This window comes from Chiloscyllium punctatum, chromosome 44 (assembly GCF_047496795.1).
Source record: "Chiloscyllium punctatum isolate Juve2018m chromosome 44, sChiPun1.3, whole genome shotgun sequence".
NCBI classification, from domain to species: domain Eukaryota; kingdom Metazoa; phylum Chordata; class Chondrichthyes; order Orectolobiformes; family Hemiscylliidae; genus Chiloscyllium; species Chiloscyllium punctatum.
The window spans coordinates 47,450,536-47,465,854 of record NC_092782.1 but is presented as its reverse complement, the minus strand read 5'-3'; the positions used below and the strand labels follow the sequence as shown (position 1 = coordinate 47,465,854).

General features: G+C 41.5%; 1 protein-coding gene across 11 annotated transcripts in view; it reads right to left on the bottom strand.

Annotated features, from left to right (window-relative positions):
• Positions 1 to 843: 843 nt before the first annotated feature.
• The window catches only part of ahcyl2b (adenosylhomocysteinase like 2b), a 94,681-nt gene continuing 80,205 nt past the window's right edge, over positions 844 to 15,319 (bottom strand). For 7 of the 11 annotated variants that reach the window (XM_072562836.1, XM_072562839.1, XM_072562837.1 and 4 more), the window contains 6 exons: positions 14,866 to 14,960; positions 13,141 to 13,239; positions 11,802 to 11,870; positions 8,471 to 8,549; positions 7,642 to 7,762; positions 844 to 2,699 (listed from right to left, as the gene is read on the bottom strand). In XM_072562836.1, coding sequence (XP_072418937.1) covers positions 2,693 to 2,699; positions 7,642 to 7,762; positions 8,471 to 8,549; positions 11,802 to 11,870; positions 13,141 to 13,239; positions 14,866 to 14,960 — 470 coding nt within the window. In that variant the 3' untranslated portion in view covers positions 844 to 2,692. Of the gene's footprint in view, positions 2,700 to 7,637; positions 7,763 to 8,470; positions 8,550 to 11,801; positions 11,871 to 13,140; positions 13,240 to 14,865; positions 14,961 to 15,319 lie in introns of those variants that run through there. The other 4 variants (XM_072562838.1, XM_072562842.1, XM_072562846.1 and 1 more) reach the window with 1 other exon arrangement.

Genomic DNA, 15,319 nt, shown 5'->3' with positions numbered 1-15,319 from the left:
TCAGCTGGTAGATTTGTTCTCAGATGTTGTGTCACTACGTTAGGTAGCATCATCAGTGCACCTCTAATGAAGTGCTCATGTTGTCCCACTTGCTATTCACATGTCTTAGTCTGTTGAGGTGGGTGATATCACTTCTGGTTCTTTTTCTGAGAGGTTGGTAAATGGGGTCCAAATCGATGTTTGTTAACGGAACTCCAGTTTGAATGCCAGGCCTCTAGGAATTCCTGTGTATGTCTTTGTTTGGCCTGCCCCAGGATGGATGTATTGTCCCAGTCAAAATGGTGTCCCTTTTCCTGTTTATGCGCGAACTAATGATAGCTGGTCATGTCTTTTGGTAGCTAGTTGGTGCTCATGTATCCTGGTCACTAGTTTCCTCCCTGTCTGTCCAATGCAATGTTTGCTGCAGTCTTTGCAGGGTATTTTTTCAAAATCATCTCCAAAATTGCAAATACATTGTGATTACAGGAGCTTTGGACATAAAAGGCCAAATGAAAATGATAGCAAGATTCAGCATTTTGGTGTATGATAACCATAGATTGCAAACTAAATCTTCTTTATAACTAAGTCTTTAATTCACACATTATCAAACTTGTTCTCAAAGAGTTTAGATAGCTTCTAAGTCAGTGTGAGGGATGGAGAAAGATGCTTCCCGCACTGCAAACCTATAACCTTGGCGTGCTTGTGACCAACCAGGAAGAATGTCTTTGAGTTGGTCTGTCTCATTCTCCAAATGCAAACACAGGGAATGAAAGCTAGAAAAATAACTTAAGTAATGTTGACAATTAAAATATGCCTTATTGAAAAAATGAATCAGGTGCAACAGAAAAATCAAAATCAAAATACTTTGAATTTTATCAAGACTTTATTTGGGTTTAATGATTACAGATTCATTATTGCTCATCTACTACAATACTTGACCATTAATACAGTACTTAAAATAGTTACCTCAACTTTGAAACTGTCTGTGCAGATAAACAGATGATTTATTTTCTTTTAAAAGTTGATTTTTCTGCTCTCCTGAGCAGATTGCTGGTGTCCTCTTCCCCTCAAACGTTTATTTGTTACTTTTGATAATTATTACATTCACTGCCACCCCTTCGCCACGATCATAAAAATTAAAAATAAGTCACTAAAACTGGCTGAGATTCAGATATAGCCATTAGTTTTGAAGAAAATAAACCCACAAATATAGCAGCTTGCAGAAATGCATAGGGTCAAGATATTTGTTGAGATCCTAAAACAGATGTGACCAAATGTTTAAATAAGACAGCACTTGCTTAACATACATAATATATTTCTGACAAATAATTATACTGGTAGCCATTGATAGGGCAAGTGATTTGTCATTAGAGTACAAAATATGAAAATTTAATGGGGACAGGAATGGCGCAATGTATACAGCTAGATCTGACAGCTGACAGAGGGTCAGTGGACCAATAGGTGTTTTCAAATTTGTAGGTTTGTGGTTAAAATCATGTAACATTTTGCCATTTACTGCCTGGACGAATTCGCTGCAGTACACCTTCAGACAAAAATTCTGAAATCAATGCAAATGTTAGATTGGGCTAAGGGCAAATCACAAGTCCTAACCATCAGCTATCAGTTTGTAACAGCTAGTACCATTTGAAGCTTCCAAGGATGATGGGAAAATAGAATAATAAATTAAATCAAAAACACACTGGCATCAAACACCACAATTGTGTTTCACAATGTAAATCCACTGGTATGCTAACAAATGCAGCTTTTCTTTATAAAACAGCCAATAACTCCACTCTTTCATTTAAGAGCTGCTGAGCCAAAATGCAATTTTATTCTACGTGTACTTTGAATCAATCACAAAATAACTAGACAGCTCAATTTTTTAAATTCAAAAAAGAAATACCAAAAGGTGGATGAAGGGTCTGCAGATTGCCTGTGCAACATTTGGTGACCCAGTCAATCCCACACATTGTTCTAGGCTTCACATGCTCCAATGACTCAAAGCTAGTGCCCTAGGTGAGGCAGAAGCAGCTCACATTTACAACAGGTGACACCAACTATCAAACACTGTCAGGGACTTGAGCCAAGAACAGCAGCTCTGTAAAGAAGAAATTTTAAGTGCTACACTACCTGACCAGTCAGACAGTTCCTAGTCTGCTAGACCTGACTCCTTAAAAAAGATTCGGAAACAGAACATAAGTGACAAATTATAGTTTGAGTGCTCCAGCTCATTCTGCTGGACCTTTCTTTTCAAAAAAATCTCCTCAGAGGAAGTCTGTAATGATATTCAAAATATGAAGCAATTAACCCTTTCTTTGCCTTACTGTTTTATTCAACAAAAAACAAACTAAAAAAACAAAGAAAAAAAAGACTGGAATATGTGCACCTTAAATCTTTTAAAACAGCTGACGGTTTGATTTTTCATTTTGCATTGTTTCATTTCCGCAGTTAATAGCTAGGATGTTACCAATTCACTATTTTAAATTTTAAAACACTACAGCAATAGAAGAAAAATAATCACATTAAGCGGAAACACTTTGTCATCTTCTAGTGCAGTAAAACCGTCTGGTGGGATTATACACATTCTATTTAAATAAATAAATGACTATATACCTAAAACTACTTAATCAAGGCCAGCTCTAAATCAGAGGTTTTGATCCTGTACAGTAGTGATGAAAGACTCCTCCTTTTGTTTGTTGTTATAGTTTTGCATTTAATACCTAGGACAAAAGAAATGCACAAAGTATCAGCAAATGCTTTGCGAGGCTAGTGTCAGGTAAAAGACAGGAGTCACTTCTACACAAAGTTCGTCACCTGACATTTATTCTCTGCAGAATTTCTTGAGTTACAGTTTGAATAGTTCCTTGCCCCATTCTTCACAACCTATCTGTAGATGCAAAAATCGCAGCTATGTTGGGTTCCAGAGCACTGGTGCTGCCCATCCAAGAGTAGTTTTTCTTTGTATTGTTATGAACTGCAAGTGTTTGCTAGGGAACCGCAGGAGACAGATCAATCCTGTATCTGTGTGTTTATGGCGCAGAAGGAGTTTTACACAAAGTTAAATCTGGCCAAAGAATATTTGATACTGGGTCAGGTGCAAAAATAATCAAGTTTTCGCATCAGAGAGCGGCGGAAGCTGGGTGGAAGTGAAGGCAGAGCGCAAAGCCGGTCGGGAATGTAAGTGATTGTTATTAGAGTGGGTGTGTTCTAGACTCCAGGTCCCTCCCTCCCTCCTCCTCCTCTAACCTAAATTGAAAGTCCACAGACTTGCCCCAAAAAGAGGGTCCAAGGAAGTTCCTGTGGATTGAAGAGTGAGGCTTTAGCTCAGGAGTCTTTGACAAGGAGGTTGAGTGAAGTGATTACACCACAGTTGAAGAGGGTGAAGACATGACTGCCAAGCTGGTTCAGTGTACTTGATGTGGGAGGTCAACGACTCTGGTGTATCTGGCTCGTATAAGTGTGGAAAGTGTGTGCACGTTCAGCTACTGACAGAGCATATTGCAGCACTGATGAAAGAACTCGAGGACCTTAGGCTCACCCGAGAGAACGAGATCTTTCTGGACAAGACCTTCAGCGAGGTTATTACACCAATTGTACCAGAAGAGAGCAGACGATGAGGAAGGCAGAGAGGAGACAGGTGCAAGAGACCCCGGGGGAAGTACCTGTCAGGAACAAGTTGACTCTTTTGGAAACAGTAGAGACAGATGACACTGCCAGTCCGCGAGGCGGCCAGGTCTGTCAATCAAAAGTTGGCGTGGAGACAGAGCGGAAGTGTCGGACATCGCACAGAGCCGTGGTAATAAGGGACACCATAGTGAGAGGAACTGACCGGGGCTTTTGTGGCAGCAGACAGGACTTAAGGATGGTGTGTTGCCTTCCTGGTGCCAGGGTTAAAGACATCACAGACAGAGTGCAGGAAATCCTCAAGGACGAAGGTGAAGAGCCAGAGGTGGTGGTACATGTCGGTACAAATGATGTCGGGAAGAGAGGAGGAACATACTACAGCGGGACTTCGGAGAACTAGGAAGGCGGCTGAAAAGCAGGTCGTCCAAGGTGGTTATCTCTGGTTTACTTCCAGTTCCTCAGGCTGGTGAGGCCAGAAACAGGGAGATAATGGACTTGAACGTGTGGCTGGGGAACTGGTGCAGGAAGCAAGGATCTAAATTCTTGGATCACTGGGGTATGTTGTTTTGTGGTAAGCATAAACTCTACAAGAGAGACAGTTTGCACCTTAATAGGTTAGGGACCAGCATTCTGGCAGGCAGGTTTGCTACTGCAACACAGCTATGTTTAAACTAAGTAGTGGGGGGGAGGGAGGGGGGGGGGGGGGGGGGGAAGGAGGGGACAAACCAGATATTTAAGAAGGAAATTGGAGGGAAAGTTAGAACAAGGGAAGTCAAGACAGACAACTGTATCAATGAGGCAGAAAACTCAGAAAGGGATCATGCTGTAAGGTTGAGTGAAAAAGGAGTTGATGGGAAGGGCGAGGGCAGTAACAAATTAAAAATACTATACATGAATGCACGAAGCATTAGAAATAAGATGGATGAGCTCGAGGCTCTTTTGGAAATTGGCAGATACGATATCGTGGGGATAACTGAGACGTGGCTTCAAGTGGACAGGGCGTGGGAAATGAATATTCAAACCTACACGTGCTATCGTAAGGACAGAGTGACGGGCAGAGGGGGTGGGGTGGCCATATTGGTAAGCGACGATATTCAGTCCCTTGCGCGGGGCGGGGGGGGGGGGGAACCTAGAATCAGGGGATGTAGAGTCAGTGTGGATAGAGCTGAGAAATACTAAGGGTAAAAAGACCCTCTTGGGAGTTATCTACAGGCCCCCAAACAGTAGTCTGGATGTCAGATGTAAGTTAAATCAGGAGCTGAAATTGACTACAGTTGTTATGGGGGATTTCAACATGCAGGTAGACTGGGAGAATCAGGATGGTATTGGACCTCAAGAAAGAGACTTTGTGGAGTGCCTCAGAGATGGATTCTTAGAATAGCTGGTGCTGGAGCCGACCAGGGAGATGGCAATTCTGGATCTTGTATTGTGCAACAAACCAGAATTGGTCAGGGACCTCGAAGTGAAGGAGCCATTGGGAAATAGTGACCATAATACAATAAGCTTCAATCTGCAATTTGAGAGGGAGGGGGTACAATCGGAAGTGACAATATTTCTGTTGAATAAACGGAACTATGGAGCTATGAGGGAGGAGCTGGCCAAAGTTCAATGGTGCAATACCTTAGCAGGGATGACAATGGAGGAACAATGGCGGATATTTCTGTGTATAATGCAGAAGATGCAGGATCAGTTCATTCCAAAAAGGAAGAAAGATCCTAGGAGGAGGCATGGGTGGCTGTGGCTGATGAGGGAAGTTAAGAAACATATAAAGTTAAAAGAGAAAAAGTATAACATAGCAAAGATAAGTGGGAAAACGGAGGACTGGGAAGCTTTTAGAGAACAACAGAGAATTACTAAGGAGGAAATACGCAGAGAAAAAATGAGATACGAAGGTAAACTGGCCAATAATATAAAGGAGGATAGTAAAAGCTTTTTTAGGTATGTGAAAGGCAAAAAAAATGGTGAAGACTAAAATTGGGCCCTTGAAGACAGAAACAGGAGAATATATTACGGAGAACAAAGAAATGGCAGAAGAATTGAATTGGTACTTCAGATCTGTGTTCACTGGGGAAGACACAAGCAATCTCCGAGGTAACAGTGGCTGAAGGACCTGAACTTAAGGGAATTTCTATTTGCCAGGATTTGGTGTTGGAGAGACTGTTAGGTCTGAAGGTTGATAAGTCCCCGGGGCCTGATGGTCTACATCCCAGGGTACTGAAGGAGGTGGCTCGAGAAATTGTGAATGTGTTAGTGATTATTTTCCAGAGTTTGATAGATTCGGGATCAGTTCCTGCGGATTGGAGGGTGGCTAATGTTGTACCACTTTTTAAAAAAGGTGGGAGAGAGAAAACAGGAAATTATAGACCAGTTAGTCTGACCTCAGGTGGTGGGAAAGATGCTGGAGTCTATTATAAAGGATGAAATTATGACACATCTGGATAATAGTAACAGGATAGGTCAGAGTCAGCATGGATCTATGAAGGGGAAATCATGCTTGACTAATCTTCCGGAATTTTTTGAGGATGTAACTCTGAAGATGGACGAGGGAGATCCAGTAGATGTAGTGTACCTGGACTTTCAGAAAGCTTTTGATGAAGTCCCACATAGGAGGTTAATGATCAAAATTAGGGCGCATGGTACTGGGGGCAAAGTACTAACTTGGATTGAAAGTTGGTTGGCTGATAGGAAATAAAGAGTAGTGATAAACGGCTCTTTTTTGGAATGGCAGGCAGTGACCAGTGGGGTACCACAGGGATCAGTACTGAAACCACAGCTTTTTACAATATATATTAATGATATAGAAGATGGTATTAGTGACAACATTCGCAAATTTGCTGATGATACTAAGCTGGGTGGCAGGGTGAAATGTGATGAGGATGTTAGGAAGTTATAGGGTGACCTGGACAAGTTAGGTGAGTGGTCAGATGCATGGCAGATGCAGTTTAATGTGGATAAATGTGTGGTTATCCACTTTGGTGGCAAGAACAGGAAGGCAGATTACTACCTAAATGGAATCAATTTAGGTAAAGGGGCAGTACAGAGAGATCTGAGTGTTCTTGTACACCAGCCAATGAAGGTAAGCATGCAGATACAGCAGGTAGTGAAGAAGGCTAATAGCATGCTGGCCTTCATAACAAGAGGGATTGAGTATAGAAGCAAAGAGGTTCTTCTGCAGCTGTACAGGGCCCTGATGAGACCACACCTGGAGTAGTGTGTGCAGTTCTGGTCTCCAAATTTGAGGAAAGACATTCTGGCTATTGAGGGAGTGCAGCATAGGTTCACGAGGTCAATTCTTGGAATGGCGGGATTACCTTACACTGAAAGACTGGAGCAACTGGGCTTGATACCCTTGAGTTTAGAAGACTGAGAGGGGATCTGATTGAGACGTATAAGATTATTAAAGGATTGGACACTCTGGAGGCAGGAAACATGTTTCCGCTGATGGGTGAGTGCCGAACCAGAGGACACAGCTTAAAAATACGGGGTAGACCATTTAGGACAGAGATGAGGAGAAACATCTTCACCCAGAGAGTGGTGGCTGTGTGGAATGCTCTGCCCCAGAGGGCAGTGGAGGCCCAGTCTCTGGATTCATTTAAGAAAGAGTTGGATAGAGCTCTCAAGGATTGTGGAATCAAGGGTTATGGAGATAAGGCAGGAACAGGATACTGATTAAGGATGATCAGCCATGATCGTATTGAATGGTGGTGCAGGCTTGAAGGGTAGAATGGCCTACTCCTGCGCCTATTGCCTATTATCTATTTCACACCTCCATAAATACAAAAATGCAATCATTTGAGAGGCCATGATCATTTCAAAACTGGGATCCTCAAACAGTTTAAAGCAGAGCTGCTTTTCACTCCTTTAGATGTTTGCATTTTTGTTCCTCTGAAGGACTGTATAAAGAATCGATTTCATCCATTGTTCCAGTCAGAATGCCCAATCTTTTACCCATCATTACATTCAAATCTGCTACCTATCAATAGTTGAACTGATCATGCCCCAAAATTGTCAATTTAACAACTTTTGTTTGCCTCTTACCGATAATAATTTGGCTTGAAAGGGCCATTCTTGTTCAACCCCAGGTATTTTGCCTGTTCATCTGACAATTCTGTCAGATGTGCATCAAATGTGGGCAGGTGAAGACTTGCTACATATTCATCTGAAAAACATGAGTTAACAATAGATTCAGAAGTTTTAATAATTTATAAATTGACTTTAGCCCAGTAAAGACCCAGTCCACAAAGCTTTTTGTTGAATTCTTCTGGTCAGCCTGCGAAATAACAGTTCACAAATCACCACAGAACAAACTCCTGAAAGAGTGTGTTTGTCTTTTGTGCCATTTTAGATATTCATCTGTCTCTGGTATCTGTGAGACAACCTGTCTTGTGCCCTCTCTCTCATCACGTGCGCACACACATGCACGTTTGTCAAGTAGTTTCAAATAAGGCTAAATTAAGTAAAAGTACAATTTCACATGGGCAGCTAAGCTGCAAGTAGTATCCCTCCCGCTCTCCCACCTGGCCATGTGAGAAAATGAAGAATTGAAAACTGATTATTTTTTCCTTATGGTCAATAAATGAGAACATGCTGTGTAGAAATTTCAGAATGAATCATAACCATTTTGCTCAATTAAGAAATAAGTTCTCTTTCTTTCATTTCTCTTTGGTCAATTTATTTAAACGTATAAGTCAAGTTCTATCAAACTACCACATCCACATGAATTTGATTTGCTCCACATATGGGTGGATGCTGACAATGATCACTCATTCAAAGCTCTGAAATTTTGAATTCAATCCAAGATCTGCCGCTCTGGGTCACCTTCAGAGCATGTACTGCAGCAAATGTATGTATGTGTTGTGGAACTTACCCATTTTCTTAGGCAGCAAGTAAACATCTTGCTTGTACCGTCCTTCTGGGGCATTGTACAGCTCTATCATCGCCAGTGCCTATGGATAACAAACCAAGTTCTTAACTTCTATATTTTGTACAAACAGTGAAAGTAATAAGTAAAACAAAATGGCTTGCAGCCCAAACTATTTGGCTTCAAACACAGTCACAGTTGCCCACAATGTTTGGACTCAGTGCCACTTTGGCTGACTAGGGTGCATGAGTGGTTTTGAGACAGGCATGTGATACTGGGTAAGAACAGGATGAGCCTCAGCTACAGTTCATTCCTCTCCCTCCCACCATGTTCCAGAAGACTGTTCATTATCTAGCTTCACATAAACATGGGTGAGGTAACAGACGGCTGTCATTCTCAAAAAAAAATTGTTCTTTAGCAAGACTCAGTTCTTTCAGGATAGGAAAAAGTTGGGTTGAAAATTAATTACAATTGGTGATAGTTCATGTTAAAAATGTGGGAAGTCAAAGCAAATGTATCAACAATTGTTCAAAAATTATTTGGTTGGAAGAAACATTCCATCGTGCGTCAAACTGGGGCAGAGGTTTTCATTCAATTGCCAGTTAACAATTAAAGCCTCAAGGAGTTTCTAGCAACTCTTCCCATGACGCTGCTGGAGGTCTCTGTTATATACACTGAGATAATATTTGTTCCTTATAACTAATACCTGTGTGTTTTGTGCTAATCAGGAAGCCCTTAAATGTGTTATCTTGGGAAATAAGAACTCAGTCCTCAGAAGTAAATATTTAATCATTCTTAACAATCATTTTCCCCAATTAAAATAGAGTCCATAAGAATTGCATGAACTAGTGCAACATTAAAGGAAACCTAGAGGGAAAATGTTTATTTATGTCTATCTCCTCCATCCACTATTGAAGGTCCCAACTTGGGCTCAAGTACAGTTGTCAACTTTCCTCTTAACCCTGCAACCGAGTAACAAAGGCACATGAAAGTGCATTTTTCTGCAGTGGCGCACTAGAAGGTCAAGAGTGGAAACTCCTGCCAAGATTTTCTTTTCTTTAGCTCCTGGACTTTGAGGCCACCTATCTATACGCCATCCCAGACAAGATCAACTAATAAAACAGAAAATGCCAATTGCACAAATGCTACAGAAAGCTCAAAATAACCAGTGCACCTACTAATTGTACCTTTGGTTCAAGTGCCATTTTGTTCCAGCTTGATACAATACGGTTTGATTACCAGTACAGTAGGTGGAAGCAGTATACATCAAGAATAATACTGTGAATAATGCAGTGCTGTGTCACTAAAGTATACATTTAAACAAAACTGATCAGCCAAACAGAACCAAGTTGTTTTACAGCTGTTGACCCAAATCTGGGCAATCTTGGCAGCCTGCACTTCACACTGACAATCAAACTCAATGTAGATGATATAGAGATCTGAGTCACCTGTTCTAGTGAATTGTAAAGACCCCAATTTACAACAACCTCTATTTATAATGCACCTCTTAAATCAAAAAGCATCCCATGTTTCTTTAGAGGAGATTATGAAACTCAAAAAACAGCAACAAAAATAATGCCGTAGAAAGAAAGCAGATTTGGCAGCTTCTGTAGAGAGCAAAACTGACAGCAAATGTTGAGTCCAGTGATGCTCCATCAGAATTGACAATAGGTAGGCAAAGATGTTATTTATGCTGACACTCAGGTGGGGGAAAGAGGAGTTTTCTAAGAGCCGATATTGGAGGCAGTTGTTTGGGACAAGAAGTGAAATAGCAGTAGGTTGTTCAGGTGTTCGAGCCTGCTCCACCATTCAACAGGATCATGGTTGATACAACATTCCTGACATCCACTTTCTTGCGTTTTCCCATAAATCTCGATTCCTTCACTGATCAAGAATCCATACATTTATCTCAGCCTTAAATATACACAAGGACTCTGGAACTCCTTGCCCCAGAGAGATGTGGGGGCAAAGATTCAACCCTCAGAAGAAACACCTTCACATCTCAGTCTTAAATTGTCACCTCTTTATTCTGAGAGTATGCAGTCTGATCATCAACTCTCCCGAGGGGAAACATCCTCTCAGCATTTACCCTGGCAAGCCCCTTGAGGAAGAGGCTGGAAGAACAGTTAGCCAGGCAGCATCAGGAGGTGAAGTCAATGTTTCAGGTGTAACCCTTCTTCAGAGCTGGGGGTGAGTGTAAAGCAGGAGACGGGCAGCTTACAGCCTGAAGGACTCAACATCGATTTCTCCAATTTCAAGTCACATCCCGTCCCAACACCCAACTGCCTTACCAACCCCTCCCTTCCATTCCTCTCATCGACCATTCCTTCTAACCACTTACCGGATTAGTTCCTCCTATTGACCCTCTAACTGTTTAACCTATCCCTACCTCTCACACTGCCTGTGCCAGCCCCTTTATCTGCATCTCCCCTTACACCCACCCCCAGTCCTGAAGAGGAGTTACACCCGAAATGTTGACTTCTCCACCTCCTGATGCTGCCTGGCTTGCTGTGTTCTTCCAGCCTCCTGCTCGTCTATCTTGGATTCCAGCATCTGCAGTGTTTTTTGTCTCAAAGCACTTCAAGAATCCTTTTTCAACAAGATCACCTTCATTCTTCTAAACTCCAGTGAGTACAGTCCCAATCAGTTTAGCTTTGCTATAACGTAGAAGCAAGCTGTGGACTGAGGACAAAACAAACAGTTAGAAATGGCCATGATTGATATGATGGGAATTGCCACATGACATGGTAAGATCAAGTTAGAGACAAATGCCTCTTGAATCCATGCAGAAGAAATTCATTTTCTGAAAGTGTTCCATGTCAGTCTCACAGCACACATCTCCATTCCATTGTTACCAAGGACCATAAAAACATATTTCTGGTTTGGGTCTGGTCCATTCCTCCTGCCGGCAGTGTGGGGGTTTCAGTGGTGGTAGCATGATGGTTCTGATTTGTTCCCTTGTGGCTAAGGCAGCAATGTGGCAGCTTTGGGTAGTAACTAAATTGACAATGGCTTGAACGACAAATTCAGCACTGGTGGCTTGGTGACTCCAGTCTATTCGTCTTTGCTATTGCAGTGATGGTGTCAGCTTTGGCGATGTTAGCTTGGTGGGTCCTTACTTTGACAATCTCAGCAGCGGTGTTCCATAGCTACTTCATAAACCCAGATTGCCATGGAGGGAATGAAAGATGGATTTTGTCCTAACTTTGTCTCAATTATTTCTTTTCATAATTTCTGTAACTAAAATTGTGCCAAATTGTGGCGACTGATACACATCTCACTTATTTTCATAAATACAAGTGACAATAAATTGCTATACTATTCGGTTATCCCTTACCTGTGTGGTAGCAGTAATTGACAGCACGAAGGTAGGGACAGTAGAGCAGCTCAAGTTAAGCAGTCGTCCCTAGATAAAACAAAAAATAGGACACAGTTATTCAACTCCAGATCTTTAACCCTGAAACAAAACTGAACACAGGGTAATCTCAAGAGCCAAGTTTCAACTGCCCAGTGATGTTATTTTTATTAAAATTCTCAATTGTCATAACCAGCTGTTGCTTAAAAGCACAGCTTTTTTACAAAAATCAGAAGATGGGTACATATTAACAAGAGCATTTTGTCCACCATCTATACTATTCATTTAGTAAGAGCAGAGACCCCATTATAGTTGTAATGAAGGTAACTCTTAAAGAGGACCACATTGATTTCCTTGCCCTACCAATCCCTCACTAATTATATTCTTATCTATCAAATTAAAATCAAGACTTTCAATCTCCTGTTGCTGCTCTACCTCTGATGTCTTCTGTGAATCTATCCTGAAACCCCTCCTTTACTCATATTCATGCTGTTCATTAGCAACTTATTTGAAAAAAGAAAATACACCTTTAGTTTCCACATGTATGCTGACAGCACCCAGCTCTACCTCACCATCAGCACTCGGGACTCTTTTCACCCGTACTAAATTGTCAGACCGTCTGACAGCCAGGACTGGACAATACTTCCCACAACCAAACACGAAGATCAAAGCCATTATTTTTGGAGCCAATATAAACCCAGTTCCTTAGCTACTAACCCCATGTACCCTGGCAACTGTGTGAGGGTAAACCACACTATTTGCAACCTTTTGTCATATCTGAACAGATATGAGTTACTGAGTACACATTTGAGCCATTACCAAAATATCTATTTCTACCTTTGTAACACCCACCATAACTGTTCTCACTTACCTACACTATCTCATCAAGTTTAAAATTCAAATTCAGGTTTACAAGTGCCTCCATGGTCTCACTCCTCCCTATCTTTGTAGACACTTTTACTTATCTATTTCTAGCCTCTTAAAGGTTCCCAGAATTTAATTGCTCCATCATTGTTGGCCCTGCCTGCGGTTGCTTAAGCTGTGGAATTCCCTCCTTTAGATCTCTTTCCTTCTTAAGAACTCTACTTTTGGTCAACGTTTTAATTACTGTCTGAATATTACCCAATGTGGCTCAATATCTAGCTTTATTTCATAAGGCTTATGTGAAGTCCTTTGGGATGTTTTACCACACTTAAGGTGGTTTATAAGTGAATAGTTGCTGTCATAACCTCCAGAAAATTGGCACAGAAATGATGGGACAGGTATTTACAAATTACATAGACCAATGGTAAACTGAACATTTTGACAAATACAAAAATACCTCAGCTAGCAACACAATCCTCTTCCCATCTGGCCAAATGACATGATCGACTTGTGACCTAACACGCTCCCATGTGAGCTCTGGAGTTCGAAGGCTTGCCTTAAAAAAACAAAACACGTGGCATTACTAAAAGTGCAATGCATACCAGTTCTTGCTTTTGAAAATGCTTATTGGGCAGTTACATCCTCATCACTCTGGATATTCAAACTGACCAACTACTTGATCTGCCCTAACAGCATTGCATACATTGACTGCATGATGGACTGCAGTAATTTAAAAAGGCAGCACTCCACCACCTTTTCAAGGCCAAGAAGGGATGAATAACAAACATTGCCTAGCCATTAATGCCCACACCTAGTGAAAGGCGCAAAGAAAAATTGGCATTCATAAAATTATTGACAGAAATAGTGGGTGGCCCCTCTGATGGGAGGGCGATGGTTTGTTGTTTGGGCCAGCACTTATTGTCCATCCCTAACTGCCCTTGAGAAGTGGGAATGAGCTGCTCTTTTGAACCACATGGTGTAGCTACACATACAGTGATGTCAATAAATGAGTTTGCTTATTTTGATCCAGCACCAATGAAGGAACACGAAAATAGTTTGAGGTCAGGATGCGGCATGGCTTAGACAGAAACTTGCATGTTGTGGTGCTTGCATGTATCTACTGCCCTTTTCCTTCTGGTATGGAGGTTGTGATTTGGAAGGTACTTTAGCAATTTACCTAGACCCTTCTACAGTATATCTTGCAGGTGGTACACACAGCTGTAACCGTGCATCAGTAGTGAAACAAGTGAATGTTCAACATGGTGTAAGAGTTGCCAATTGTTGACTACTGTATCTTGGATGATGACAACTTGTCTGGGATGGCACTGTGGCTCAGTGATTAGCAGTGCTGCCTTACAGCACCAGGAACCCGGGTTTGATTCAAGCCTCGGGCAACTGTCTTTGTGGAGTTTGCACATTCTCCCTATGCCTGCGTGGGTTTCCTCTGGTGCTCCAGTTTCCTCCCACAGTCCAAAGATGTGCAGGTTAGGTGGATTGGCCATGCTAAATTGCCCATAGTGTTCAGGGATATGGAGGTTAGGTGAATGAGTCTGGGGGGGGGGGGGGGGGGGAAATGCTCTTCAGAGGGTTGGTGTGGACTTGTTGGGCCAAGTGGCCTGTTTCCACATACTGTAGGGATTCTGCTGTTTGGGTTGCACTCACAGGCAAGTGGAGAGTATTCCATGACACACTTACCTTTTGCAGCATCGCTGATAGACAGGCATTTGGGTCGAAGGAGGCAAGGTTCTCACTGCAGAAGATCTAATCTTTGCTCTGATCTTGTAGCTACAGCACTTAATGGCTGGTCCAGTTCACTTCTGGTAAACGGTTGTTGACTGTGGAGAATTCAGCAATGGGAACAACCACTGAATGTCAAGGACCGATGGTGAGATTCTCCCTTGTTGATGATCATTGCTTGGGACTTCTATGGTATGATTTTGTCACTTGCCAGCCTAAGCCTAGATTTATTCAGATTTTATTGCATATGCAACTAGGCTGCTTCAGTATTTAAGGAGATGCAAATAGTGTTAACCATTTAAGACTGGGGAGAGGAGGAATTTCTTCTCTCGTAGAGTTGAGTGTCTTTCGGTCTCAATATTGTCATGATTAGGTTATTTATCTCACATCCAGTTACATTCCACACTGAATTTAGTACATTGAATTATATTACGTAGCTACATACCACATCAATCTCAGTATTGGAATGTCCCATGTTGCAAACGATACAGCCATTCTTCATGCGATCCAGGTGCTCTCTGGTTACAACATTTTTGTTACCTACATTAAAACCGATAAGCAATGTAAAATATCTAAACTTCATTTTTTATATCAATTTAAATGCCTATGTGCTTTGGTTGTGCAGATTATTCACAGACACTACAATATATAGTGAATAGTCAGAGAAAGCTTTTTTAAGCTGTCCTTGTATCATTTTGAAGCACAGCATTTATAAAATTTACTATAGCTATATTTCAATCTCACTATAAGGTAAAAATTTGCACAGAGAAATACTCAGCACTTCTGAAGAAATTAACTATTATCTTCATCTTAAGCATAATCCTAACCAGGATCAATGCACTAAAAATGTTAATGCAGCCAAAGTAGAATTTAGTCAATGAGTGAAACATTAACTGTTG